Source organism: Hemiscyllium ocellatum, chromosome 20 (assembly GCF_020745735.1).
Source record: "Hemiscyllium ocellatum isolate sHemOce1 chromosome 20, sHemOce1.pat.X.cur, whole genome shotgun sequence".
Lineage (NCBI taxonomy): Eukaryota > Metazoa > Chordata > Chondrichthyes > Orectolobiformes > Hemiscylliidae > Hemiscyllium > Hemiscyllium ocellatum.
Window position 1 is genome coordinate 10155672 of NC_083420.1, and position 26657 is coordinate 10182328.

General features: G+C 43.6%; 1 protein-coding gene across 1 annotated transcript in view; it reads right to left on the reverse strand.

The window, feature by feature from the left end:
• ciita (class II, major histocompatibility complex, transactivator) overlaps positions 1 to 26657 on the reverse strand; it is a 90466-nt gene that overhangs the window by 40254 nt on the left and 23555 nt on the right. The window contains exons 2-6 of the mRNA XM_060840491.1: positions 10292 to 10435; positions 8607 to 8699; positions 8427 to 8492; positions 7291 to 7356; positions 5298 to 5390 (exon numbers count right to left, since the gene is read on the reverse strand). Of these exons, the coding sequence (XP_060696474.1) occupies positions 5298 to 5390; positions 7291 to 7356; positions 8427 to 8492; positions 8607 to 8699; positions 10292 to 10433 (460 nt within the window). The 5' untranslated portion in view covers positions 10434 to 10435. The remainder of the gene's footprint in view (positions 1 to 5297; positions 5391 to 7290; positions 7357 to 8426; positions 8493 to 8606; positions 8700 to 10291; positions 10436 to 26657) is intronic.

Below are 26657 nucleotides of genomic sequence, written 5' to 3' on the forward strand. Positions count from 1 at the left end.
CACAGCTTCCTGCTCTTCTTGCTCTGATAACGGGGCATTGAGAAAGGTCTGCCGCTTCCTGCTGGTGGAATATGAAATAACTAACCCCCTAGCATAAGCTTTCGCAGTTTCCCAGAAAATGAATGAGCTATCAACGGAGCCTATGTTGATGTCTAGGAAAGTTCAAAATTCCCGAGAGAAGTACTCCACAAACTTATTATCCTTGAGGATAAAGGGATCCATTGCCAGTACCTCAAACCTACTGCAGGGGTCAAAAAAAAATCAATCCTCGTGTGACATCTGTGCGAATTGGAGAAAAATGTAAAATCCCTGCCTGTAGGGTGGAGACACCTCCAGACGTCCACCAACCCTAACTCCACACACAGACTCACTAACTGTTTAGTTTGTACAGAGGGAATTGAGGGACCATTGGGCAACCTGTCTACTGTGGGATCCATGAGACAATTAAAATCTCTCTCTATAATGATGTGCCGGGACTCGAGACTAATCAGTTTAGAAAAAGCATTTACCAAAACTTTAAGGGGATGAGCTGGAGGGCAATAAACATTTAAAACACCGTATTCTTCCCCATTTATCAAGGCTTTATGAATTACAAACTGTGTGTGCCTTTAACACACTCCAACAATTTAAATGGGAGTTTTTCCTAACCAATATAGCCACTCCCTACTTCTGGTATTAAATGATGAAAAATAAACTCAGTCACAGCCATTCTGCTGTAATTTCTGATGCTCCTTGTAATCCAAATGTGTCTCCTGTAACAAAGCAATATCCACCTTCTCCTTTCTAAGACTCAAGAGTACCTTCTTCCTCTTAACTGGTGAGTGACTTCCCTTGATATTCCAGGTATACCATTTAATCAAATCATTAGCCATAATCTTCTGCAAAAATATTTAAATTCCAGACAGGAGGAACCCAAACCACAAACTGCTGAGCCTTAGTGTCACATGATCCACCAAATATAAAAACTACATAAACTAAAACCACTACATTTAACAAACCTACAAAACTATTGAGAATAAAAAAAAACACCAAAAAAACATATAAAGTGCCAACAAAGCTGAGTAGGGGAACTCACTCCCTGCCTGGAGGGGGCAACTACCCATAAGAAGGCATCTAACCATTCCAACCACCTTCATTTCTCCCAGCTAGAGCCGCACCACAAACACAAGCTGAAAAGAATAAACAGCCCATCGACTATTGATATGAATTAAAAAAACATTTTCTTTAAAAATAGGGGAATAAATACCCCATCCATCCTTTGGCATATCCTAACTTGGAAATTGAAAATGCACATCTTAACCACTGCCAGATATAGTTTAAACAAATTATTATCAATAGAGGAAAAAAGAAAAATAAAGCTCCAACCGGACTTCCTCCGTTTCCTTTATAGAATGATAAACACATACCCAAACAACACTATTCACATGTACTGAAATTGTTCAAATTAGGTTAGTTTGTCCACAAAGTCTCTTGCCTTCTCGAACGTATCAAAGAGATGTCTGGATCCATCTAATATGGTCTAAAGCACCGCCGGATACCTCAAGGAGTACTGAATCCCAAGCTCCCTCAGTCTTCTCTTGACACTGTCATAAGATTTTCGTTTCTGAATCCACTGCCACTGAGAAGTTCTGAAAGAACATGATCTTACTGTCCTCATAAATTAGGGCCTTTAGATCTTTCCCCTGGACTCTGGAAGCCTCCATGACTCTCTCCTTATCCTGGTAATGATGAGGACGTTGACCTAGTCCTGATCTCCGCGCTACGACCCAGTGAGCCCTGTCTATCTTCAATCCTCTCATGCCAGCCTCCCAAGTCAAGGAATTTTGGCAGCCAATCCTCAACAAATTTCGCAGACCGCTCACGTTCCTTACCCTCTGGCAGACTTATGATCCGAATGTTTCTTCTCCTGCCCCTGTTCTCAAGATCATCCGCTTGGTCACGCAAATTATGGACCTGTGTTTTCGGGGCTTGGATCTCATCCTTGGATGAACTGGCATCAGCTCCCACCACTGTGACCCTGTGCTCCACCTCATCTGTCCTCTTCATCAGGTCTCCCAGTTGCTGCTCATGCTTCTACAGCATGAGAGAGATTGGGGCCAGCTTCTCTTCAATCTGTTTCCCCAGCATCTCGCGAGATTTCGAGAGCTGGTTCACCAGGTCCTGGAGAGTAATCGGCTCCAAGGCTGCTGCAGGCTGAACTGCAGACCTGGCCTCGGATGCTCCTGCTCCCGTTTAGACATCTCTGGATGACTGGAAACACAGGTAAGTTAATTTTTAGAAGTTTCTTGGGACTCCACGATCTTTCCGGATTCCCAAGATATCATGATGGCCTGGGTTGGGCAGGTTAAAGGATCGCCCTGCTTGTGCTGCAATGCGAAGCTCTGCAGTGCGATCTTCTCAGATCGCCACCATCTTGGATCCCCCATAAATAAATATTCTAATGGTTGAGGAAGCGCATCTACCCAGAAGGTCATCACTGGGTAGGTGATTTTCTATATGGATTGGCTACACCAGCTCCGTCTCCGACAATCTACAGAGTGAGGGTTTGACAAGTCAGCCCTCCACAGGGCAGCAAACACCCAACTTACAGAGCAGGTTTCTTCACCTCGTTCTGTATCAGCAGCACTGGGGTAATTCCACCAGCAACATCTCCATCGCACTCTCCAGATTCGATGGGACCACTGTCTGACAAATGTCAGTATCCTTCTAGAAACCAGCTCTACAAGTACTCTGGCTAAACCCCTGCAAAAAACCAACTTAGATGGACTGGACATTGCGTCCAAATGTCCTGCTGCCCAGATGCTAGTTTCTCAAACGGTCAGCATTCCAGGGGAGGAGAGAAAAAACGCTGCACAGATACTTTCATGCTCTCCTTGAGGCGTGGCTGTGTTGGTCATTAATGATTGGGAGGAGCTCACTGACAATCGATCAAAAATGAAGACAACTTGCCCATCTAGCTGAGTTACTGATGAGGCAGAGCTGCGGCCGTCAGGGTCTGTCTGACTCTGGAACGTTGTGTCCCATGGGACACTGGCCTGTGGGTTCAGAATCGGCCTCTACATTCATAAGAGCAGCCGTGGCAGAAACATATGAGCCCATTCTCGACATGAGGGAGGCCCAGTGACAACTTGCTGAGATTCTGCATCTCTTCTTGCAATGGCACCTGTCCAGTTGTTACAGGTTTCTCCAAGAGCTTGTCTAGAGTCATAGAGTCCTACAGCATGGAGACAGACCCTTTGACCCAAGCTGGTCCATGCTGACCAAAATGTCCATCCACAATGGCCCCATTTGCCTGCACTTGTTTCCTATCCTTCTAATACTTTCTTATCCATGTATTTATCCAAATGCCTTTTGAATATTGTTAATGTACCTGCCTCAACTACTTCCACTGGCAGCTCATTCCATATGCGTACCACCCTGTGTAAAAAAGTTGCCCGACATGTTCCCTTTTATTCATTCCCCTCTAACCTTAAACTGATGCCCTCTAGTCCTCGATTCCCCAACCCTGGGAAAAAGACTGAGTGCATTCACCCTATCCATGCCTTTCATGATCTGAAACACTTCTATAAGGTTCCCCCCTCAGTCTCCTATGCTCTGCACAGCTTATCCAACCTCTCCCTATAACTCAGTCCCTTGAGTCTTGGCAACATTCTTGTAAATCCTTGTAGTTGGCTAAAATGAGTCATGGGACTGTTCAGATAAGGAAGGCCACATCAAACTTACTGCACAGGAACAGGCCATCCTGCCCGTCTAATCATATACATTCTGCAGCAAACCCCTCCACCCTTGTATTAACCTTCCACTTTATCGAACTCCGTTCAGGATCTGATACAAAGACTAGCTCCTAGTCAATTTGCTAATTTCATTGACTAACATTAGGGAGGTGGTAGTTGACTACAAGAGTCCTGGATCAGGAAGATGACTGCTCCTGGCAAAGATCCAACAATTCCTGCTGAACTTTGGTGGAGGGCGCGATCAATGTGATGGTGCTCGTAGTTGAATGGAGTGCAGGCACTGTACGTTGGAAGCTGGAAAGGCACCTTGGAGATTTGAAAACTCAACTTTCAGTCAAGATTGTGAAGGAACCTGAGGGCCAACTTTCATGAGGAAAGTTTCAGAATTTGTGGAATATTCAAACGAGGTTGGGTTGTAGTGTTTGAGTTGTGGTAAATTAAGGCAATGGACAGGAGGAGGGTTTGAGGAAAACTCAGCCCTGCCTGGCTCAGGCTAAACACAGAGGGCTGGAAGCAGATTGATGTGACATGCTCCAATCATGTGAGGTACCAAAAGGAGATGCAGAGTGACTTTTACATTACAGTTCCTGTGAGGACAGAGCCTTTTTCACAGAGCCATAACACCACACGAGGCGACCCATCGGTATTTCAAGTCTTATTTAAATTTGTCAGCAAATTGGTTGCTCTTGTGGACCGGATCTCCAATCAAAGTGGAGCAGGTGTACATGGGGTAGGGGTGGTTTGAGTATGGGGGGTGGGGGGGGGGGGAGGGGGGAGGTTGAGAAACCAAGCCACTCACTGTACTCTGTTGGTGGCACAGTTCAGAAATGAGTCCCTGGACACGGTTCCCTGAAATCCTCCACTACCACTCCCACAGAGTGTAAAAACTACGAAAATAAACATGGTGAAAGAAATATCTCAAACACAAATAATAAAAAAGAGGAACAACACAAACCACAAGTTCTGCTCTTACTTTTGATGCCGTCAGTCAACTTTCTTTATTCCATGATTCGGAGATGCCGGTGTTGGACTGGGGTGTACAAAGTTAAAAATCACACAACACCAGGTTATAGTCCAACAGGTTTAATTGAAAGCACTAGCTTTCGGAGCGACGCTGATGAAGGATCACCTGATGAAGGAGCGTCACTCCGAAAGCTAGTGTGCTTCCAATTAAAACTGTTGGACTATAACCTGGTGTTGTGTGATTTTTAACTTTTTTATTCCAAGTATTGCATTGCATGATTAGATTAGATTCCCTACAGTGTGGAAACAGGCCCTTCGGCCCAACAAGTCCACACCGACCCTCCGAAGAGTAACCCACCTAGAACCATTCCTCTCTGACCTAACACTATGGGCAATTTAGAATGACCAATTCACTTGACCTGCACATCTTAGGACTGTGAGAGGAAACCCACGCAGACATGGGGAGAACATGCAAACTCAAGGAAAGATCATTTTGTGTCCAGGAACTGTATTATCTACCTTTTCTCACCGGTAATCAATATTCTGGGATCTGATGGTCTCATTAACTAATAACTGGACAGTGCTAAATGATGAACTTACATCTTTTTCTGCTGTATGCGTTCACCTCAGATGGAGAAACGGAACTCTGGCAGGTGACTTTGGTGTCTGCAAAATGCATGCCACAGACTGCTGCTAGAAGGTTAAAAAGCACAGTTTAAAAATAACCATGACAAGTGATCTATTTCTGTCCTGGTGCCCCACAAATCACATTAGATTCTAACTTCTAACACTACAAATGAGATAGTCACAACTAAAACCAACAAGGAATTTTAGAGAAATTTGAACCACACCAAGGGAGTGATTAACATGTGGAAGTATTTTGCATGTGCAGTACTAGGTGAGTTACATTGATGAATTTAAGGGGAATCTAGATAAACATAAGTGAGGAAGTCGTGGAAGAATATGTTGACAGGCTGAGAATTCCCCGTATAGACGAGTGAATGAAGTAAAACTGAATATTGTACAGATCTGCATGATAGCATATGGAATCCTAGAAAAAAAGACTGAATTTAGAGAGAGATGTTTAACACAGAAAGAAGCATTTGGTCCAAATGGTCTATGGGTCTGGCTGGTCCATTGACTGGAGAACATCCAAACTCTATTGTCCATCCCCAAGCAAGCACCAAGTCCTATTCACCCATCAGCCCTGTGGTCACTGATTTACATTGGTCCTAAAGTCATCGAGTTTGTCCAGCTTATTGTGTCCACACTGGTCATCAAGCATTTATTCTAAACCCATGTTGTTTTTAGCACTTGTCCCATAGCTTGGTATGTAATGGCATTTAACTCTTGTTTAAACAAAGTCTTGGTGTTGAAATTCCCAGTCTTGTTTTCATAGCCTTTTCCCCTCTGTACTTGTGTCTACTACTCTTACATCACTGCATTCTACCCGGTCCACAGTCTGAGCATCCCTGATTTTAACTGCCCCACCATCGGCAGCCATGCATCAGCTGCTAATTCCCTTCTTATGCCTCTCTTCCACTTGAAGATGCTGCTCAAAAGTTATTTCTTTCAGCAAGCTTTTGGCCAGTACAATTGCAACATTTAAAAGGCATCTGGACAGGTATATGAATAGGAAGGGTTTAGATATGGGCCAAGAGCTGGCAAATGGGACTAGATTAAGTTAGGATATCTGGTCAGCATTGATGAGTTAGACCAAAGGGTCTATTTCCATGTTGTACATCTCTGTGATGCTATGACTCTTCACATGGACATATAAATTAGGAGGAGGAGTAGGCCACTCACCCCCTCAAGCCTGCTAATGTGGCTCAATGTCCATACTTGTTTCAACAACCTCCCTCAAGATGTTTAAGATCTACTTAGATGAGTGCTTGAAATGCCATTGTATACAAGACAATAGGTCAAATGCTGGAAAATTGGCTGATGTTTGATGGCCAATGCAGACACAATGGGCTGAAGGATCTCTTTCCATGCATCAAAACCTCAATAACTCAATCTTAGTAGATGGCCCTGTAACTGAGTAGACTCTCTTATGCCTCAACATCAGGGATTTCCAAACTGTGGATCAACGGGACAGGTAACAGGGCTGATGCCACAATGGTGGTTGTGGAGCGAAGACCAGGACTTGACAGTCTCGGGATTGGCTGTGAGCTCCCTTTAGATATGCACGAGTTTATTTTATGCCAGTGAGAATGGCCCAAACCCTAAGGCCTGATCACTGACACCAAGATATCCTGCAAAATGATAGATATCTTGGTTGTTTTGATTACCCATGACTATTGATTGCTTGCACTCCCACCCCAATGTCTCCCCCAGTACTCCATGCCTATCCCTACAGGCCCCTACTCTCAGCTAACCTCCTTAACCTGTATCCAATGTATTCCAAACCACCCCCCCCACCCCTACCCCCAACCTACCAACCCACCAGTCATCCTTCATACCCCTGCAACAAAATTTCAATTCAGAATCGCACTATATGTGAAGCCTTAAAATAAGAGTCACGACAAAAGACAATTTGGAAGCTCTGCCTAATGTTTGCCCATGCATTCTCAATAGTAATGACGCAACTCACAGGCAGGACCCTTGAGTGGAGTGCTCTTGACTGTCACTTCCTGCGTTTCCAGTAATATTTCATCATCTATAAAAAGACACAATAAAAGGCGTTATCAGTTCATTAATATGCCCAGTAAGGAACTCTTACCAGTGGCGTAATGATAATGTCAATGGACTAATTAATCTCAAGCCTCAGGTCCATCAGTTCTGGGTACATCAGTTCAAATTTCAGCATGGCAGCTGGTAAAGTCTGAATTGATTAAAAGCTGGAATAAAAAGCTAGCTCAATGGGCAGTATGGTGGCTCAGTGGTTAGCACTGCTGCCTCACATCGCCAGGGACTGGGTTTGATTCCAGCCTCGGGCAACTGTTTGTGTGGAGTTTGCACATTCTCCCTGCGTCTGTGTGGGTTTCCTCCTACAATCCAAAGATGCGCAGGTCAGGTAAATTAAACATGATAGGTTGCCCATAGTGATAAGTGCATTAGTCAGGTATAAATATACGTTAGGGAAGTGGGTCTGGCTGAGTTATTCTTCAGAAGTTTGGTGTGGACTTGTTGGGCCAAAGGGCCTGTTTCCATACTGTAGGGAATCTAATCAATGGCAATTGCTTATTGTTGTTGCTTAAAAAGCCACGTGGTTTAGTAACACCCTTTGGGGAAATCCACATTCCTAAATGTGTGACACCATGTGGTTGACTCTTACTTGCCCTCTGGGGGATTGGGAATGTGTAATTAATACTGACCAATGATAAATAAATCAATGAGTGTTCTTCTTAAATATCTGCATTTGGTAAAAATGTATTGAAATAATTGGAACAAAAATCAGGCAGATTCTATCAGAGATAATTGATACTTTTTACTTTAACGACGGTATTTTCATCAAGGCCATTTTTGCTACTTGAATGTTTAATCCATTTCTGCACTTTCTGCTTCTTTCCAATCCCCTGACTTATATAATTACTGTTCTGTACTTTGATACGAGTAAGCAATACAGAGCAACCAGGAACTCTCTTAATTATTGTTGTTTCCTGTGGATAATTGTACAGCAAACTGCAGCAGACAGATCTTTATATTCAATGTCTCTAAACTATTAGAGACTAAAGTTTGAATTTTGCAGAAAACCAGGCACTCAAAGAGCTAGGTAAGCATGCTCACCAAAATATTGTTCAAGTTCTATTGCATTTAGTGGCCGTGGATCCTGCAAATACTTCAAAATTCCTTCTGCAAAACAAAAGGCACACCTTTGTTAGCCTGGACACAGTAGAGTGGGTCTATTCCTAAACTTAATGGTTCGTTTGCAGCCAAGAACGTTTGAGTCAAGATAACAAAACCTACCAATGCCAACATCGCTTGGTTCATAAGTTCTATCCAGTTCACAAAAGTCCTCTAAAATCTCTTTGTAAAGGTCGCAATGATTACTGTCAAGACCTGCAACACATTGCAAAAACCAACACTGAAATCATGGTATCGCAGATGTTGGAAAGATATTGGATGTTTAAAAGTACAAAGTAGTGGGAATACTCAGTAACTGGCATCAGCTCTTGAAATAAACATTTTGAGTTGAGGGCGACTCCCCCTCAAAACGGAAGACTTCCTGAAGTGTAAGGTAGCCAGAACGGAAAGCGGGTGGTGGGGTTTATGTCAGTGGATGTGGGGTAAAAACAACAGGAGTTCTGGGACATGGTTGTGGGTTGAAAAGATTAAATGACAAAGATGTCCTACAACCATTACATAAGACCATAACTTACTGGAGTGGCAGAAGGCCATTCGGCTCATCGAGACTATTCCATTATTAGATCATGGCTGATATGTTTCTCAACCCCATTCTTCTGCCTCTCCCTGTAACCCTTGATCCCCTTACTAATCAGGAACATGCCCACCTCTGTTTTAAATACACTCAATGACTTGTACCCCACAGTCTTCTGAGTTCCACAGATTCATCACCCCCCCCCCGGTGAAGAAATCCCTCCTTCACCTCAACTCTAAAGGGTCATCCCTTCATTCTGAGGCTGCGCCCTCAGTACCTAATCTCTCCCACTGGTGGGAACATCTTCTCCATCCATGTCCAGACCTCTCAGTATTCTGTAAGTTTCTATCATATCCTCTCTTAAACTTCTAAACTCCATTGAGTACAGACCCAGAGCCCTCAACTGCTCTTCATATGACGAGCCCTTCATTCCCACAATCATTTTTGTAAACCTCTTCTGGACACCCTCCAACATCAGCACATCCTCCCTTAGGTAGGTGGCCCAAACCTTCGCACGATGTTCCACATCCTTATTTCAGAGAATAGGAAGTCATCTTATTCAGAACATTTAAGATTCTGAGAGGACTTGACAAAGTCGATCCTAAGAGAGGGCTCCCATTTGTGGCAGAGCCTTGAGGAGACACTGTTTAAACAGAAGGGCTCTGCCATTTTAAGATGGAGATAAGGAAATGGGCTTTTTCTCAGAGATTCAATGGTCTGTGGAATTCTCTTCCCCAAACAGTAGGGGAGTCAGACTCATTGAGTATATTAAAGGCTGAGTGAGACAGATTTATCAAAGGAAATTGCAACAGAAAACACAAACATTCAGCCATATATTATCGAAAGCAGAGCAGGCTTGTGGGGCTCCTGCTCTTGTGTTGTGTCAGTGACCAAAAGGTAAAGGGAGTGGCAATGAATGTGTTCAAGAAACAAAACAGAATGACTGTGAATAGCAGAATAACAAGCAGCTCCGTCCAAAAGCACAACATGAAAAGCAAGATTAAGTCTGGCACTTGGCAAAAGTGCACTATCAAAACAAGTTGGTGGTGGTGGTGGTGTCGGGGTGTGCACATCATGGCCTGAAATTGCTGAACTCAATGCAAAAATGCCAAATTGCAAAATGAATTCCTGTTCCTGTTCCTGTCCATTTTTGATCAGAGGTAAACCAGCTCAATTAAAATAGGTCTGATTCTGCTTATACACAAATGCTTTTAAAGAAACTGCCTGCAGATGTATATTACTGATAATACACAAGACTATTTTATTTCCAGACCTGTTCCACAAGTTACTTCTTCATTCTGACCGCAGGTGCTTGACATAGCCATCTGTGCTGAACAATGTTCCTCCTGAAGCAGAGCCAAGTAGCTGTGGTCTTTCAGTGATGGCAACTGTATGGTGCAGCTTTGGCTTCTCATGTCTGGTAACAGAAACAGAGGAGGCAGAAATTGAAGACGATGGAACAAAATATTAGCATCATGGAGACCAAACGCTTGAGAGCAAAGCAACGCAAATTTGGTGAACTGGAACTTCTCTAACTTTAACACTTGGCAAAAGAACAAATGGACTTTCAAATATACGGATGTGTAATGTAACATAAAACGATAAATAATATAAAATGCTTTTGGTAAAATAAAACTGAAACTAACTAAAGACAAAATGTTGTCGATCAAGTCAAGTTGAAACATGTTTTTCTCAATGAAATCAATAGCTAGCAAGAGAAGGGCTTTTGCAAATTTTAAACATAGCAAGTGACTGCAGAGTATGCAACAATTTATGCAAGAAATATTTAGTAATTTCAGATGCCAGCATGTGGGCATCTAATTTGGGCAGTTCATTGCCACCTGTATGGGCCCCAGCTATGCCTGTCTCTTTGTTGGCTATGTAGAACAGCCGATCTTCCATAATTACACCGGCAACACACCCCACCTCTTCCTCCGCTACATTGATGACTGCATTGGCGCCACCTCTTGCTCCCGCGACGAGGTTGAGCAATTCATCAACTTCACCAACACATTCCACCCTGACCTTAAATTTACCTGGACCATCTCTGACACCTCCCTCCCCTTCCTGGACCCCTCCATCTCCATTAATGACGACCGACTTGACAATTACATTTTTTACAAACCCACAGACTCCCACAGCTACCTGGATTACACCTCTTCCCACCCTACCTCTTGCAAAAATGCCATCCCGTATTCCCAATTCCTCTGCCTCTGCCGTATCTGCTCCCAGAAGGACCAGTTCCACCACAGAACACACCAGATGGCCTCCTTCTTTAGAGACCGCAATTTCCCTTCCCACGTGGTTAAAGATGCCCTCCAACGCATCTCGTCTGCATCCCGCACCTCCGCCCTCAGACCCCACCCCTCCAACCGTAACAAGGACAGAACGCCCCTACCAACCTTCGCATAAACCAAATCATCCACTGACATTTCCACTACCTCGAAAAAGACCCCACCACCAGGGATATATTTCCCTCCCCACCCCTTTCCACTCGCGCAAAACCCGTTCCCTCCGTGACTATCTGGTCAGGTCCATGCCCCCCCTACAACCCACCCTCCCATCCTGGCACCTTCCCCTGCCACCACAGGAACTGTAAAACCTACGCACACACCTCTTCCCTCACCTCTATCCAAGGCCCTAAAGTAGCCTTCCATATCCATCAAAGTTTTACCTGCACATCCACTAATATCATTTATTGTATTTGTTGCTCCCGATGCGGTCTCCTCTACATTGGGGAAACTGGGCACCTCCTAGCACAACACTTTAGGGAACATCTCCAGGACACCCGCACCAATCAACCACACCGCCCCGTGGCCCAACATTTCAACTCCCCCTCCCACTCTGCCGAGGACATGGAGACCCTGGGCCTCCTTCACCTCCGCTCCCTCACCACCAGACGCCTGGAGGAAGAACGTCTCATCTTTCGCCTCGGAACACTTCAACCCCAGGGCATCAATGTGGACTTCAACAGTTTCCTCATTTCCCCTTCCCCCACCTCACGCTAGTTCCAAACTTCCAGCTCAGCACTGTCCCCATGACTTGTCCGGACTTGTCCTACCTGCCTATCTCCTTTTCCACCTATCCACTCCACCCTCTCCTCCCTGACCTATCACCTTCATCTCCTCCCCAACTCATCTATTGTACTCTATGCCACTTTCTCCCCACCCCCACCCTCCTCTAGCTTATCTCTCCATGCTTCCAGCTCACTGCCTTTATTCCTGATGAAGGGCTTTTGCCCGAAACGTCGATTTTGCTGCTCCTTGGATGCTGCCTGAACTGCTGTGCTCTTCCAGCACCACTAATCCAGCCTCTGTCCATTCTGCTGAGTGTAGAGTTTAGCTAATTATCAGTAGAAGGAAGACCACTTGCCTTGGCTAACCATGTGGTTTATTGCTTCAAAATTGGAGATACACCTATTATTGGATGTAACGATTTATGACTCTCAGGAGCTGCACAAAATTTGCGAGATCCATGTGAAGGCCAGTGTGGAACTCAACTGCCTCCAAAGATGATCTGGCCTACATGTGACTCCAACTTGAATATTAACTGCTTCAGAGCATAATCTTATACAACAATATGTACTTTTGTCATGAGATGGCAACAGGAACTAGGACATATTTGTTGATAGTCCTGCTTTTAGGGCTTTTGAGGTGCAGCGGTAGTGTGCCTACCTCTGTGCTTGGAGGTCCAGGTTTGAGTCTTACTTGCTCCAGAGGTGAGCCATCATTTCCCCGCACAGGTTAATTTTTTAAAAACCTGCTAATTCTACCCAAACATCTATTGTCATGTTCCCCTGGACAGGGGCATGTCACCAACAGAGAACCTCCGATCCAGCAGAGGTTATATTTTAACTCAGGAGATCAGAGTGGGTCAGACAGCATCCATGGAGAGAGAGAAAGCTAATGTTTTGAGTCTAGATGATGTCTAGATAAAGAGTCTTGCTATCTCTCTCTATGGATGCTGTCTGACCCACTGTGATATCCAGCATTTGTTGTTTTCAGTGCAGATTCCAGCATCTGCAGTAATCCGTTCCTTATATTTTAACTCGATTGTATTGAGTCTTCCTCCATAAGTCTGTGGACAGGGCTGTGGAAAGGATTTACTCCAGCGATATCAGTAAATGCTGTGCATTGTTCCCTTTGATGGCTGCATAGTCCATCGTACTTCAATCTAGACAAATTCATCCAGTACTACTGCAGTTCTGCTTTCCTGAGTTAACTGTGAAAGGTTGCCACTGTTACAAAGTATATCTGGTTAAAAATGATTCATCTGTACAAAGGCCTCCTTAGACCACACCTGGGGTATTGGCAGCAACTCAAGGTACTTCACCTTGAGAAGGCTGGATTTGGTTTGGATGGAGAAGAGCATGGTTTTGCCAGAGGGTTGTGTTCCTATGTGACACTGCACAAAGAGGAGCACTTTCTGTACATGCACAGATGCAGTTACAGCATTGTCACCTTGCTACTATATGCCACCCTCAAGATGGCCTACATAATGTTCTGGAGTTCAGGGTTCAAATCCTACCATTGTAAATTCCATTTTAAAAAGTTTTAAATAAATATCTGTAATAAAAAGAGTCCACCGATGACCATGAATCCTTTGTTGATTGTTGAAAAAACCCATGGTTCACTAATGTCCTTTAGGGAAGAAAACTACCATCCTTACCTGGTCTGGCCTACATGTGACTCCAGACCCATAGCAATGTGATTGACTCTTAACTACCCTCTCTAACTACATGTAGGCCAAACCAAATAAGGATGGCAGCTTCCTTCCCTAAAGGGGATTTTGAACCAGATGGGTTTTCCAACAACAGTTTCCATGGAGACCATTAGACTCTTAATTCTGGATTTCTTTTACAGAATTCAAATTCCAAAATCCATCATGGTGGAATTGAAACCCAGGGCCCCAGAGCATTACCTGGTTCATTGAATTAATAGGGTAAAAACAATGACTGCAGATGCTGGAAACCAGATTCTGGATCAGTGGTGCTGGAAGAGCACAACAGTTCAGGCAGCATCCGAGGAGCAGCGAAATCGACGTTTTGGGCAAAAGCCCTTCATCAGGAATAAAGGCAGTGAGCCAGAGTCTTGTAGAGAGAGGAAGAAAACTTCTTCAAGGCAGGCATCCTTGCAAGAGGATTCACAGTAAGGTTAACTGCCTTGAAGAAGTTTTCCTCCTCTCTCTACAAGAATCCGGCTCACTGCCTTTATTCCTGATGAAGGGCTTTTGCCCGAAATGTCGATTTCGCTGCTTGTTGGATGCTGCCTGAACTGCTGTGCTCTTCCAACACCACTGATCCAGTCACTGAATTAATAGTCTACTGATAATACTACTAGGCCATCACCTCCCCGATTGCCACTGGGAATTATGACCCTCTTTCCAAGACCTTAAATTGTGAACTTGTGTTGTGCTATTAGGAATCTTGCACAGTTAAGCACCCCAACATATTTGCATCTCATTCTCAGAAACAACACAAGATTGTGCCGAATATTATCATTGCTGGCGCTGTCCTATCATTCTCGTCAGCTATGTTAGGGATTTGCTATGCTGGTCTTCATTTGTGAGGCACAGTAGCACTTACAATATGAGGTCGCACAGTGGTTAGTACTGCTGCCTCACAGCACTAAGGGCCTGGGTTCAATTTGACCCTTGGGTAACTGTCTGTGTGGGGTTTGTACATTCTTCCTGTGTCTGCATATAGGTATGGGGTTGTGTCTGGGTGGGATGCTTTTCAGAGAGTCAGTGTGAACTTGTTGGGCTGAATGACCTGTTTCCATGCAGTTGGGATTCTTAAAGCAATGTTTTAAAATATTAGCAATGCTCCTGCAACTGGCTAGCACGGTTTGTTCAAATACACCATGGGGTGGAAGAGCGATTTGGCTCCAGTTTGGATGTGCATCAAGACACAAAAGCACTCACACACTCATTATCTTTTGCAAGTGACCAGCTACACAATTTTGTGCACTGCAGGGTGGGTGTCAGGACCTACGAAGGGATTCAGAGAACATTTACCAGGGTGTTTACAAAAGCAAAATACCACAAAACATTTATGAAATGTAAAAACAGGAAATCCTGGAATTTCTTAGCAGGTCTCTAAGAGAAATAAACATAGGCCATCAATCTGAAATGTTGGTTATCATCAGACAATACTGCACAAACTGATGACTATCTCTAATATTTTACATCTTTACCAAAAGAAGGATTTTAGTTACACAGAGAAATTGAAGGAGCTGGGATTACTCCCCTTAAAACAGAGAATACTAAGGGGAAACCTAACACAGTTATTCAGAATTATAAGAGTTTTTTGATGAAGACTCTGGGATAATATTCCCCCTGTGAGTAGGTCAGTACTTGATTTAAGATAGTTGGCAAAAAAGGAGCAGTAATGAGTTGTGACCTCCTGGGGGAGCATTAGCTGAAAGGGTGATGGGATTAGATTCTATTGGAATGTTCCAAAGGCAACTGGATATATATTTGGAGAGAACAGGGGGAAAAGCTGGAGGTAGGGACTAAATTAGACAGCCATTTCAAAGAGCTGGCATGGAGACAATGGGCCGAAAGGTATCCTTCTGTTACGTGAAGATTCTGTTTATCACTGTGCTGCTTCAATGAAACTCTGAAAATGAACTGCACTCATGGAGAGGGACTAATCGCAAACATTTCTCACATATTTTATTCTGAATAATGTTGCCAATTTACATGACATATGACCACAAACACCAACTGCAGCATCGATCCCGCTCAGGATGGACGAACCAACGTCATGGGTCATACATGAACAAGCTGCAGCTGTAATCAAGTGCATCGGCACATAAAAGACGCAGCATTTGCTCGAAGAGTTCACTACAACTGAGTCACTGCTTGTCATGAGGAGATATCACATTTATACACAGAGGTTAACGAACAGTTTTGTATGAAAAATCTCAAAGGAAGCCAGAACTGCATTTACATTTGCATAAGGAGATAGCCTACTAACCAATGGTACGTAAATTCAAACACAGGATTTCCTTTTTGATTACAACATGATTAGATTACTTACAGTGTGGAAACAGGCCCTTCGGCCCAACAAGTCCACACCGACCCGCCGAAGCGCAACCCACCCATACCCCTAACCTAACACTACGGGCAATTTAGCATCTTTGGGCTGTGGGAGGAAACCGGAGCACCCGGAGGAAACCCACGCAGACACGGGGAGAATGTGCAAACTCCATACAGTCGCCTGAGTTGGGAATTGAACCCAGGTCCCTGGCGCTGTGAGGCAGCAGTGCTAACCACTGTGCCACCGTGCCGCCCTTAAATCTAAGGACATAATACATAGCTTTCGTCTCCTCCAATCCTGCACCTTCAGCCTCAGTTCTGCCTGGTCATTTGCCAATTTATTTTAAATACTTGCCCAGCTGACCTAATGGTAATACAGGTAAAACAAATTAAACACTGCTTGAAATGTCAACTCCACTTTCTCTCCATTGATATGGCCAGACCTACAGAGTTTCGCCAATGTGTCTGTGTTATGAAAATATGTAAATATGATTAACTGCAGATTTTTTCCCAACACTTGGGGCTGATGCCAATCAATTGGGACCTGAATATGTGAAAACAATTTATTTCAAAACTATCCATCTCTGTTTATTCAAGACATTGAAAAGGTCTTACAACTATAGAATAAAGTGATTTCCTCTTTAAATTCAATACAAAGAGAACTTCCCAAGGTATGGTGCTTTGTATCCTCTGTTCACAGTTTCAATCAGTAATTCCTGTTCTCTGAACTCTTGTACTTTATATCAACAAACATTCCCAATGACAACTTATTGGCAGTGAAATCCATTTTCAACCTGTGATATTATTGAGCAATTACACCCTTATTGGACTTCAGACAGTTTCCGTCTGCCCATTCAACCTCCACTTTCTGTGGATAGAATCACAGAATCGTAGAATCGCTCCAGTGTGGAAGCAGGCTATTCAGCCCATCAAGTCCACACTGACCCTCTGAAGAACATACCATCCAGAACCCCCCTACCCTCAAATTCTGCAGTTCCCATGGCTAACCCACCTAGCCTGCACATCCTTAGACATTATAGTGATTTAACATGGTCAATCCACCTAACCTGCGCATCTTTGGATTGTGGGAGCAAAGAGGAGCACTCAGAGGAATCCCACACAGACACGGGGAGAACGTGCAAACTCCACACAGTCACACAAGGGTGGAATCAAACCCAGGTCCCTGGCGCTGTGAGGCAGCGATGCTAACCACTGAGCCACTGTGCCACCCCAATGCCCATGATCAGCTAAAATGTGACTTAATTACTGTCTTTACTGTGAAATCTGTATGTATTTTGGTTAAGTTTCAAATGAGCCTCCTGCTTGCTCTCTTTGTTTCATCTTGTCAACTTGACATTCTTGTCCTTTTCCTTCATGTTTTTCATCAGATAACCCTTAAATGCATTAATATTGCTTCCCAAACCATTAGCCATCATGGTGTCATTGTTAGCTGTAAAGTCAGGGGAGGGCAAAGGCTTTAACTTTCAGGGATTCTAACAACCCACCATTGCTCTGACCCTTTTGGAGCAGGATTCAGGCCTCGGGCCTCAAAGTTTCTTCAGTAGACCAGGCCTACCATTCAGAAAAGCGAGGATTTAAAGTGCCCGTTCGGAGTTGGTGACCCCAGGAATGAGTCTCACCATCCCATTGTGGCCTGCGAGCCACAGTTTGGGAAGTCCTGATCTATACAATTAATTTTAAAAACTCCTTCTTGTGGCAAGTTCCACCATCTAACTCCTCTCTGGCTACAGAATCTCCTCTTCAATTCTCTGTTAAGCTGATTGGTGATTACAGTATTCTGATGACATCTAGTTCATGACATTCGCACAATGGAGTCATTGAGACATATAGGCTCTTCAGTCCAACCTTCTATAGTCCCAAACTACGCTAGTGAAAATAACTTTTCTACTTCCACTCCATCAAATCTATTCATTATCTTAAAGACCGCAATCAGATCAGGGCTCAGTCTTCTCTACTCTGGAGAACTAGCTTTCAGAGTGCTGATCCTTCATCAGGGAAGTTCCGAAAGCTAGTGCTTCCAACTAAACCTGTTGGACCTGGTGTTGTGCAATTTCTAACTTAGTTCACCCCTGTCTAACACCGGCTCCTCCAAAGCATGGCTACTCTGGGGAAGGAAGCCCCAGTCATCCTTTCTCTCTCTCCCTCTCCTGATGGGGATAACCCCCTGCTTTCTGGTATCGCTCTTATAAAGAGGCTGACCACCAAGGATCCAGGTGAAACTCCTGTAAGATTCAACCTACTACCCCCTCTACCACTCAGGCTCCAGGGCATTCCATTATCAATTTATCACCTAAATCCATTTTCAATCCAGCTGGCTAATCTGGCATCCACTTCATGGCAATCTAGCCAACTGAGCTAAATGGCCAAGGTTACTGATGAAGGGCTTTTGCCCAAAACATCAATTTTCCTGCTTCTCGGATGCTGCCTGACCTGCTGTGCTTTTCCAGCACCACTCTGATCTAAACTCTGGTTTCCAGCATCTGCAGTCCTCACTTTTGCCAAGGTTACCATGACAACCCTCCTTCTCAATCTCACCTCTCGCCTGAGGCCTGGGGAGCCTCAGGTTAAAGCATCACCAGCCGCCTCTCTCTTTCTAATGAGAGAGCAACCCTTTACTGTCTTATTGTAAAAAAGAATATCTTGAGGGAAATTAGTGCAAAATACTGTCCATTATATGTCATCATCTCAGGACCTGACACTTCCATTGAAAGTTGGATAGAAATGAAATGCAGGGATATAAAAATAATAGGAGGAGACTGGCACTAGGTTAGACAGCCAATGTGCAATGGTCCTTTTTTGTGCTATAACAATTCTGAGGTTCTGTAAAGGGTGGGGTTCCTTGATTAATGTGATCCAGGAAAGTTGGCTCTCCATAGTCATTGAAAGTAAGCACATAAGTGCAGCAGCAAAAGCCAAATGGAATGTGGTCCTCCACACTGAGAGGATTCACGTACGGGGGCTGAGGTGGCCTTGCTGTAATTATCCAGGGGTGTGGTGAGACCACACCCAGGGTAGTGTGTGTAGTTTTGGTCTCCGTATCTGAGGAAAGATGATCTGGCTTTGGGGAGCACACAAGGAAGATTTAGCAGATTGATTCCTAGGATAGCAGGACTGACACATAAAGAGAGGCTGGCTCGATTAGGGTCTTATTTACTGGAATTTAGAAGAATGAAGGGGAATCTTACAGATGCTTATAAAATTCCAACAGGACCAAACAGGGTAAATGCAAGAATGATGTTCCTGATGACTGGGAAGTCCAGACCAAGAGTCGCAGTCTAAGGATATGGGATGAGATGAGGAACAATTTCTTCACACAGAGAGTGGTGAGCCTGTGGCATTCTCTACCACAAAGTGGTTGAGCCCAAAACATTGAATGTTTTGAAGAAGAGTTAGCTATAATTCTAATGGCTAAGGGGATTAGAAAGTATCGGAAGAATGCAGCAAGTGGGGACTGAGCTGGATGATCAGCCATGGACATCATGGATGGTGGAGTAGGCATGAAGGGCCGAAAGGTCATTTTCTGTGTTTCTATGCAGAGTACATGCTGCAAGCATCTGGACTGGATCTTTCCCAGGGCTCAGCAGGCCTGTACAAAATATCAGGAAAGTTTGAACTCCCCTCACCAAACCCTTTCAGTGAAATAGCGACATACCTTCATTCAGTAAGACCACAGATCAACCACGGAAGTGGAGACTCAATATAAAATGCTATTGATTTTTTGATCTAAGGAAGGACATATTTGCCATAGAAGGAATGCACTGAAGGTTCATCAGACTATCCCTGGAATGGTGGTACGGTCCTAAATTGAGAGAATGAGGAGACTGAGTCGACATTTTGTCTAGAGTTTAGAAGATGAGGCGATCCCATTGGTGCAGATGAAATCCTTACACTATACAACAGCATAGCTTGTTATGGACCAGGCCAGGCCCCCCTCAAATTATTTTAAGAAGGTAGCCCAGACACTAACTATTTCTTATTTTAAAGGCAGATGTGAAGTGGATATTCCAGGTGTGATGCAGCTGGTCAAACCACTCAACTTTAAGCAAAACAGAATTTATTTAAACACTACAGTTGAAACGCAAGCAAAATAAACAGAATTTAGAATAACTTAATTATTTGAAAACCCAACTGACTCGATATAGCAGCTTAACTATGAGGGAGCAGTTTCAATTCCCGTTACAGCCCATAATCACATCCCTTGGCAAAAAGTAAATTCAAACTCAGATACTGGGAACAACTTCCAAAAGAATTTCAGAGAAAAAGCTGAAGCTTGGAACCTGTCTCCACTGCAGTAGCTTCTGACTGTCTGCTAAAACCAAGCCAAACTAGAAAAAACCTGAATGGGGAGAACTGGCCACTCTCCTGCCATGGTTAAAGTAGACATTTCAGCACCTCTGCCTTTACCACCTCTCTTGGACAAAAAAACACTGAAAAAATGACCTTTTTAAAGTGACAGCATCGTCACAAGATACAGAAAGGCTGATGTCCTTGGTTGGGATGAGTGTGGAGGGGTCTGGAACCAGGAAAACCAGTTTCAGATTAAAGAACATGTCTTTGGAATTGAAACACTCAGGAGGAGGAATTTCTTTACTCAGAAGACGGTGAATCTTTGGAATTGTTGACTCTGTAGAGCTATGGAGGTTCAGTCACTGATTACATTCAAGACTGATATTGATACATTCCTACATAGTAAAAATACCAAGGTTGCTGAGTTGAATATCAGCCATAATCCAGTAGAATGGTGAACCAGAGGGGCTGAATGGCCTAGGACTGTGCCTATTTCCTATGTTCCTATGAACATTCCACTAGGTAAGCCTATAGGTCAGGGGTACTCCTCCACCAAGGATAATATCTTCAAGTTAACAATTTCCATAGCTCATTATACTGGAATACTCAGATATATCAAACACCACCACCTTAAAAAATTCCATTGGTTCAAGGATGGAATACACTCTGACCAAATACAACACCCACACATGATGAAAACTTTTGTTCTAAAAATCCCTGTTACTGATTTCTCACCAAACAAAACCGATTGAAGATCAGGTTAAACACCTCTACACTGATGAATCAAACTCTTGAGTTTAGAATTGATTACTTTATGACAGTGTAGGAGATTTTAAATACAGCGGCCAGTCATACTGGAAAGAGTTATGTGAGCTCTACCCGAAAATATACGTCACACGACCTGAGGTCCGACTTTTTAAAAAGTACACATTCGTCAGGAACGAAGAATATGTGACATGATCATCATTACCACTGCTACACAAAATTAACATAAGTAATTGTCAACAATTACTTCATTTCGTGTATAATGTGTAATGTTGCACTAATTACTGTTCTTTTACTGTTGTAGAACGGTGACATTTCTGCAGTGTCAAAAATAATGTACTGTAGGAGATGAGTCAAAGTTTGGATAACCTTCAACAGGAAAGACTCAAAATATCAGATGACAGCAGAGTGGGACTGCAGCATGAAAAGTACATATACATAGTTTAACTCAAATTGCATGTAGAATTGAACTGTGTAAAGATAAACAGAGTGCATGGCTCATACAGGACTGATACCAAAGCCCATTAAATCAGCATTTAACCTCCATTGACCACACTTAGCCTTGATGCCTCATGTGCATTATCACATCACTGAGATTTTTTTTTAAACCAGTCTAATCTTTTTAAAATCAAATTAAATCTAATCAAATGGATGAGTCGGACCACATGTTCTGTTTTCATGCTATATGATTTATTTTCAAGCATGAGATTTCTACTTTGATTGTATGTTTAATTCAAATTATTGGACAACCTGAGTTCTGGGAACTTTTAAATGCTGTCATTGTACCGGCCTCCACCACTTCCTCTGGTAGCTCATTCCATACACGCACCACGCTCTGCGTGAAAAGTTGCCCATTAGGTCCCTTTTAAACATTTCCCCTTTCACCCTATGCCCTCTAGTTCTGGACTCCCCCGATCTAGGGAAAAGACCTTGTCTATTTACCTTATCCATGCCCCTCATGATTTTATAAACCTCTGTAAGGTTACCCCTCAGCCTCCAACACTCCAGAAAAACAGCCCCAGCCTATTCAGCCTCTTCCCGCAGTTCAAACCCTTTGACCCTGGCAACATCCTTGTAAATCTTTTCCGAACCCTTTCAAGTTTCTCAACATCCTTCCTATGAGCACCTTCCTACCTTTGAGTCTCACTGAACAGCAGGGCAAGATAGAAGCAAGTCTGATATCTCTGGCTGAGGGAACAAAGTGCAAAAAGCAAAGGCAATGCAAATGCAACACAAGGCAGGGATGCTTGAGCATTCGGGTAGTTTCAGAGTGAGAAGCACTAGCAGAGGAAGCAAACAGCCCAGGAGATGCAAACCGAAAAAACTGTGGATGCTGTAAATCAGAAGCCAAAACAGAAATTGCTGGAAAAGCTCAAGAGATCTGGCAGTATCTGTGGAGAGAAATCAGAGTTAATGTTTCAGGTCTGGGGTCAGTTCTGAGGAAGGGTCACCTGACCAGAAACATTAACTTTAATTTCTCTTCTCAGATGCTGCCAGACCTGCTGAATTTTTCCAGCAATTGGTGTTGTTGGCCCAGGTGATGCAGCCTGGTCCAGCCCATAATTTGGACAGTGTCCTTGCTGCAACATTACAATGGGGGCTACTGGTGCAGCAGCAAAGGGCAGAAACCTCCTATAAGTGGATCAGAAATACGCCATGGTAAATCTTACAGGCTGGTACATATCAGATGCCAACATATATGGATGTGGGGATGCATATGGCACAGTGCCCATGTGTGTGCACTGAGTTGTTGGTGCCAGTGTCTAACATTGAGGTCCTTTGGAGCAGATGGGTGTGCCAAGTACCTGCTCTGACTTCCATGTCGAGAATTCTCGATATTGAGCTTGTTTGACAACTTTGGTAAAATAATGAGGTGAATATCAATGAGGCGAACTGAGTCACCTTTTGTGCACTTAACCAGTAATGATCCCACTTCACTGGCAACTTGCTACTGTCTAGTAGGAATCTCGGCAAACCACTTGGAAAAGCATAAAGGATGGAGCAAGATGACATCTGGTGAAACTACTTTCTCCAGAAAAGCATAAACAATTCTACGCTGTTTCATAAGGTGTCAGGGTCACTCAATTCAGGTTTTCCATGCAACATTCTTCAGTTGGTAGCACAGCATCTTGTGCACTCCTTTCTCTATGCAACTGTTTAAAAAGGGTCAGTATGATACAACCTTTAAAACAGCCTTGAGCCCAGAGATGGACAGATAGGCAGATAGCCATTCTGGGTTCCTGACCTGTATTCATTGGTTAGGATGATGATTGACATTGCATATATCACCTATCCCTAGATAAACAAACAAGGAAGAATGAACATTCCTGATGAAGGGCTTGTGCCGAAACATCAGCTGCCCTGCTCCTCAGATGATACCTGACCTGCTGTGCTTTTCCAGCACCACACTGTTTTGACTGATTCTCCAGCATCTGCCGTCCTCACTTTCTCCTAGAAACAAGAGTTGGCCACTTGGTCCTTCGAGCTTGCTCTACCATTTAATAAGATCATGGCTGATCTGATTTTAATCCCAACTCTACACACCTGCATATCCCTGATAACGTTTCATCCTCTCGGTAATCAAAAATCTATCCAATGCTGCCTTAAAGCTAAATAAAGATTGAGCATCCACTACATTTTGATGAAGTGAATTCTAAATATTTTCAATCGACTGAGAGAAAATGTTTCCTCATCTCTGCTTTAAATGGCTGCTCTGTGTATTTAAACAGTGACCCCTTAGTTCTAGATTCTCCCACAAGAGAAACACCCTTTCCACATCCACCTGGTAAAGCCCCCTCAGGATCTTAGACATTTCAATGAAATCCCCTCAGACTCTTTTAAACTCCAGAGGATACAGAGCTTTCCTCATTTTTACAATCTTTTGGGACAGCATGATGGCTCAGTGGCTAGCACCACTGTTTCACAGTGCCAGGGGCTCGGGTTCGATTCCACCCTTGGGTGACATTGTAGTGTTTACACATTTTCCCCATGTCTGCGTGGGCTTCCTTCAGGTGCTCCAGTTTCCTACGACTGTCCAAAGATGTGCAAGTTAACTGGTATGGACTGAGGATTGGCTGTCTGACAGAAGGCAGAGAGTTGGGATAAAAGGTTCGTTTTTGGAATGGCAGCCAGGGACAAGCGGTGTCCCGCAGGGTTCAATGTTGGGGCCACAGCTGTTCACGTTATATATTAATGATCTGGATGAAGGGACTGGGGGCATTCTAGCGAAGTTTGCCGATGATACGAAGTTAGGTGGACAGGCAGGTCTTACTGAGGAAATGGGGAGGCTGCAGAGGGATCTAGACAGTTTGGGAGAGTGGTCCAGGAAATGCCTGATGGAAATCAATGTGAGCAATTGCGAGGTCTTGCACTTTGGAAAAAAGAATACAAGCATGGACTACTTTCTAAATGGTGAGAAAATTTGTAAAGCCAAAGTACAAAGGGATCTGGGAGTGCAGGTTGAGGATTCTCTAAAGGTAAACATGCAGGTTGAGTCCGTGATTAAGAAAGCGAATGCAATGTTGTCACTTATCTCAAGAGGGTTGGAATTTAAAAGCACCGTTGTGCTACTGAGACTTTATAAAGCTCTGGTTAGGCCCCATTTGGAGTACTGTGTCCAGTTTTGGTCCCCACACCTCAGGAGGAACATACTGGCACTGGAGTGTGCCCAGCAGAGATTCACACGGATGATCCCTGGAATGGTAGGTCTAACATATGAGGAACGGCTGAGGATCCTGGGATTGTATTCATTGGAGTTTAGAAGATTAAGGGGAGATCTAATAGAAACTTACAAGATAATACATGGCTTGGAAAGAGTGGACGCTAGGAAATTGTTTCCTTTAGGTGAGGAGACTAGGACCTGTGGACACAGCCTTAGAATTGGAGGGGGTAAATTCAGAACAGAAATGCGGAGACATTTCTTCAGCCAGAGAGTGGTGGGCCTGTGGAATTCATTGCCGCAGAGTGCAGTGAAGGCCGGGATGCTAAATGTCTTCAAGGCAGAGATTGATAAATTCTTGATGTCACAAGGAATTAAGGGCTACGGGGAGAATGCGGGTAAGTGGAGTTGAAATGCCCATCAGCCATGTTTGAATGGCGGAGTGGACTCGATGGGTCGAATGGCCTTACTTCCACTCCTATGTCTTATGGTCTTATGGATCGGCCAAATTAAATTGCTTTTGTGTCCATAAACGCTCAGTAGATGTCCCAACTCACTTTATTGTTAGCCAAGGGAAATGCAGGGTTACACAGATAGGATAAGGGTAAGGGTGGGTGGGATGCCCTTCAGAGGGTTAGTGTGGACCTAATAGGCCGAATGGCCTGCCTCCACAATGTAGGGAATTCTATAATTCTAAGGCAAACCACTCAAATCAGATAGAACTGTAGTAACCTTTTCTAAACCACTTTCAACACAATAATGTCCTTCTGTGAATATGGTAGCCAGTATTAGTAATAGTATAGATGTGATCTCACCACTGCCATGTGTGAACTGAACCATACATAAAGCATATTACGGAGTGCTAAGAGACAGGGGAGCAGTTTTTATCAGATAGCTAGGCCAGTCAGGTACCTTCCTCCTTCAGATGGAAGGTGGACCAAGAAAGATGGAGGAAGGCCACAGGAAGTGAACCCTAAACAAATTGGCTAGGGAGCAACGCACTGCCATCATTGGTTAATATTCTGTGTTAACACCAACCGTTCATACTCTGGGATCAATGAACCACCATCAACTATCATTGCATGTGTTGCCTGTCTACTTTGCTAATGTGTCATATCTAAACTTCTGCTTAAGAATAAACTATCTGAAAATTACTGATGGATAGTCAACTGCCTTTTGTGGGTGCAAGAAGTGTCTCTCCCACTTAATACCTTACATTATTAACTGAAACCGTTCACTCAGTTTCTTTCGAAATGACCTGCTGAATTGTATCAGCATTAGCTGCTTTGGTTTCAGATTTCCCACAGCCACAATATTTTGCCTGTCCCTTAAAGGTGTTTGACCACTTTTGTCAGTATTTGTGAAGTGGGGAATGATAACCAGGATACCATGAGTTATCCATATCTCTCTATGAATAGCTTCATCACATTTTCTTTTCACAGTTAGCTAAACAGGTAGACCAAACCTGGTTAGTATTCCATCAGAAAATGACTCCCTTCAATTGTGCAGCAAGCCCTCATGGGAGTGTCTTACAGTAGGGTTTTAACCTGTCACCTTGTTTTGGAAGAGAGCAAGCCAGTTAGAATTTACAACTGAATCAAATGAATGGATTTAATGTGTAAACTATTACAGCTAATGGATATGGAACAGTAGTCTGTGCAGTTCTTAGTAATTCTTCACTCTGAAGGTGACAGTATTCAGAATTAACTACCTCAGAGAATTGTGGAGGCTCTATTGTTGAGTATCCCACGGATTGATAACTTTCTAGGTACTAAAAACATCGAAGATTACAGGAACAGTGCAGAAAAATGGTGTTGAAGTAAATCAAGCGTTATCTAAGTGAATGATGGAACAGATTTGCAGGGCT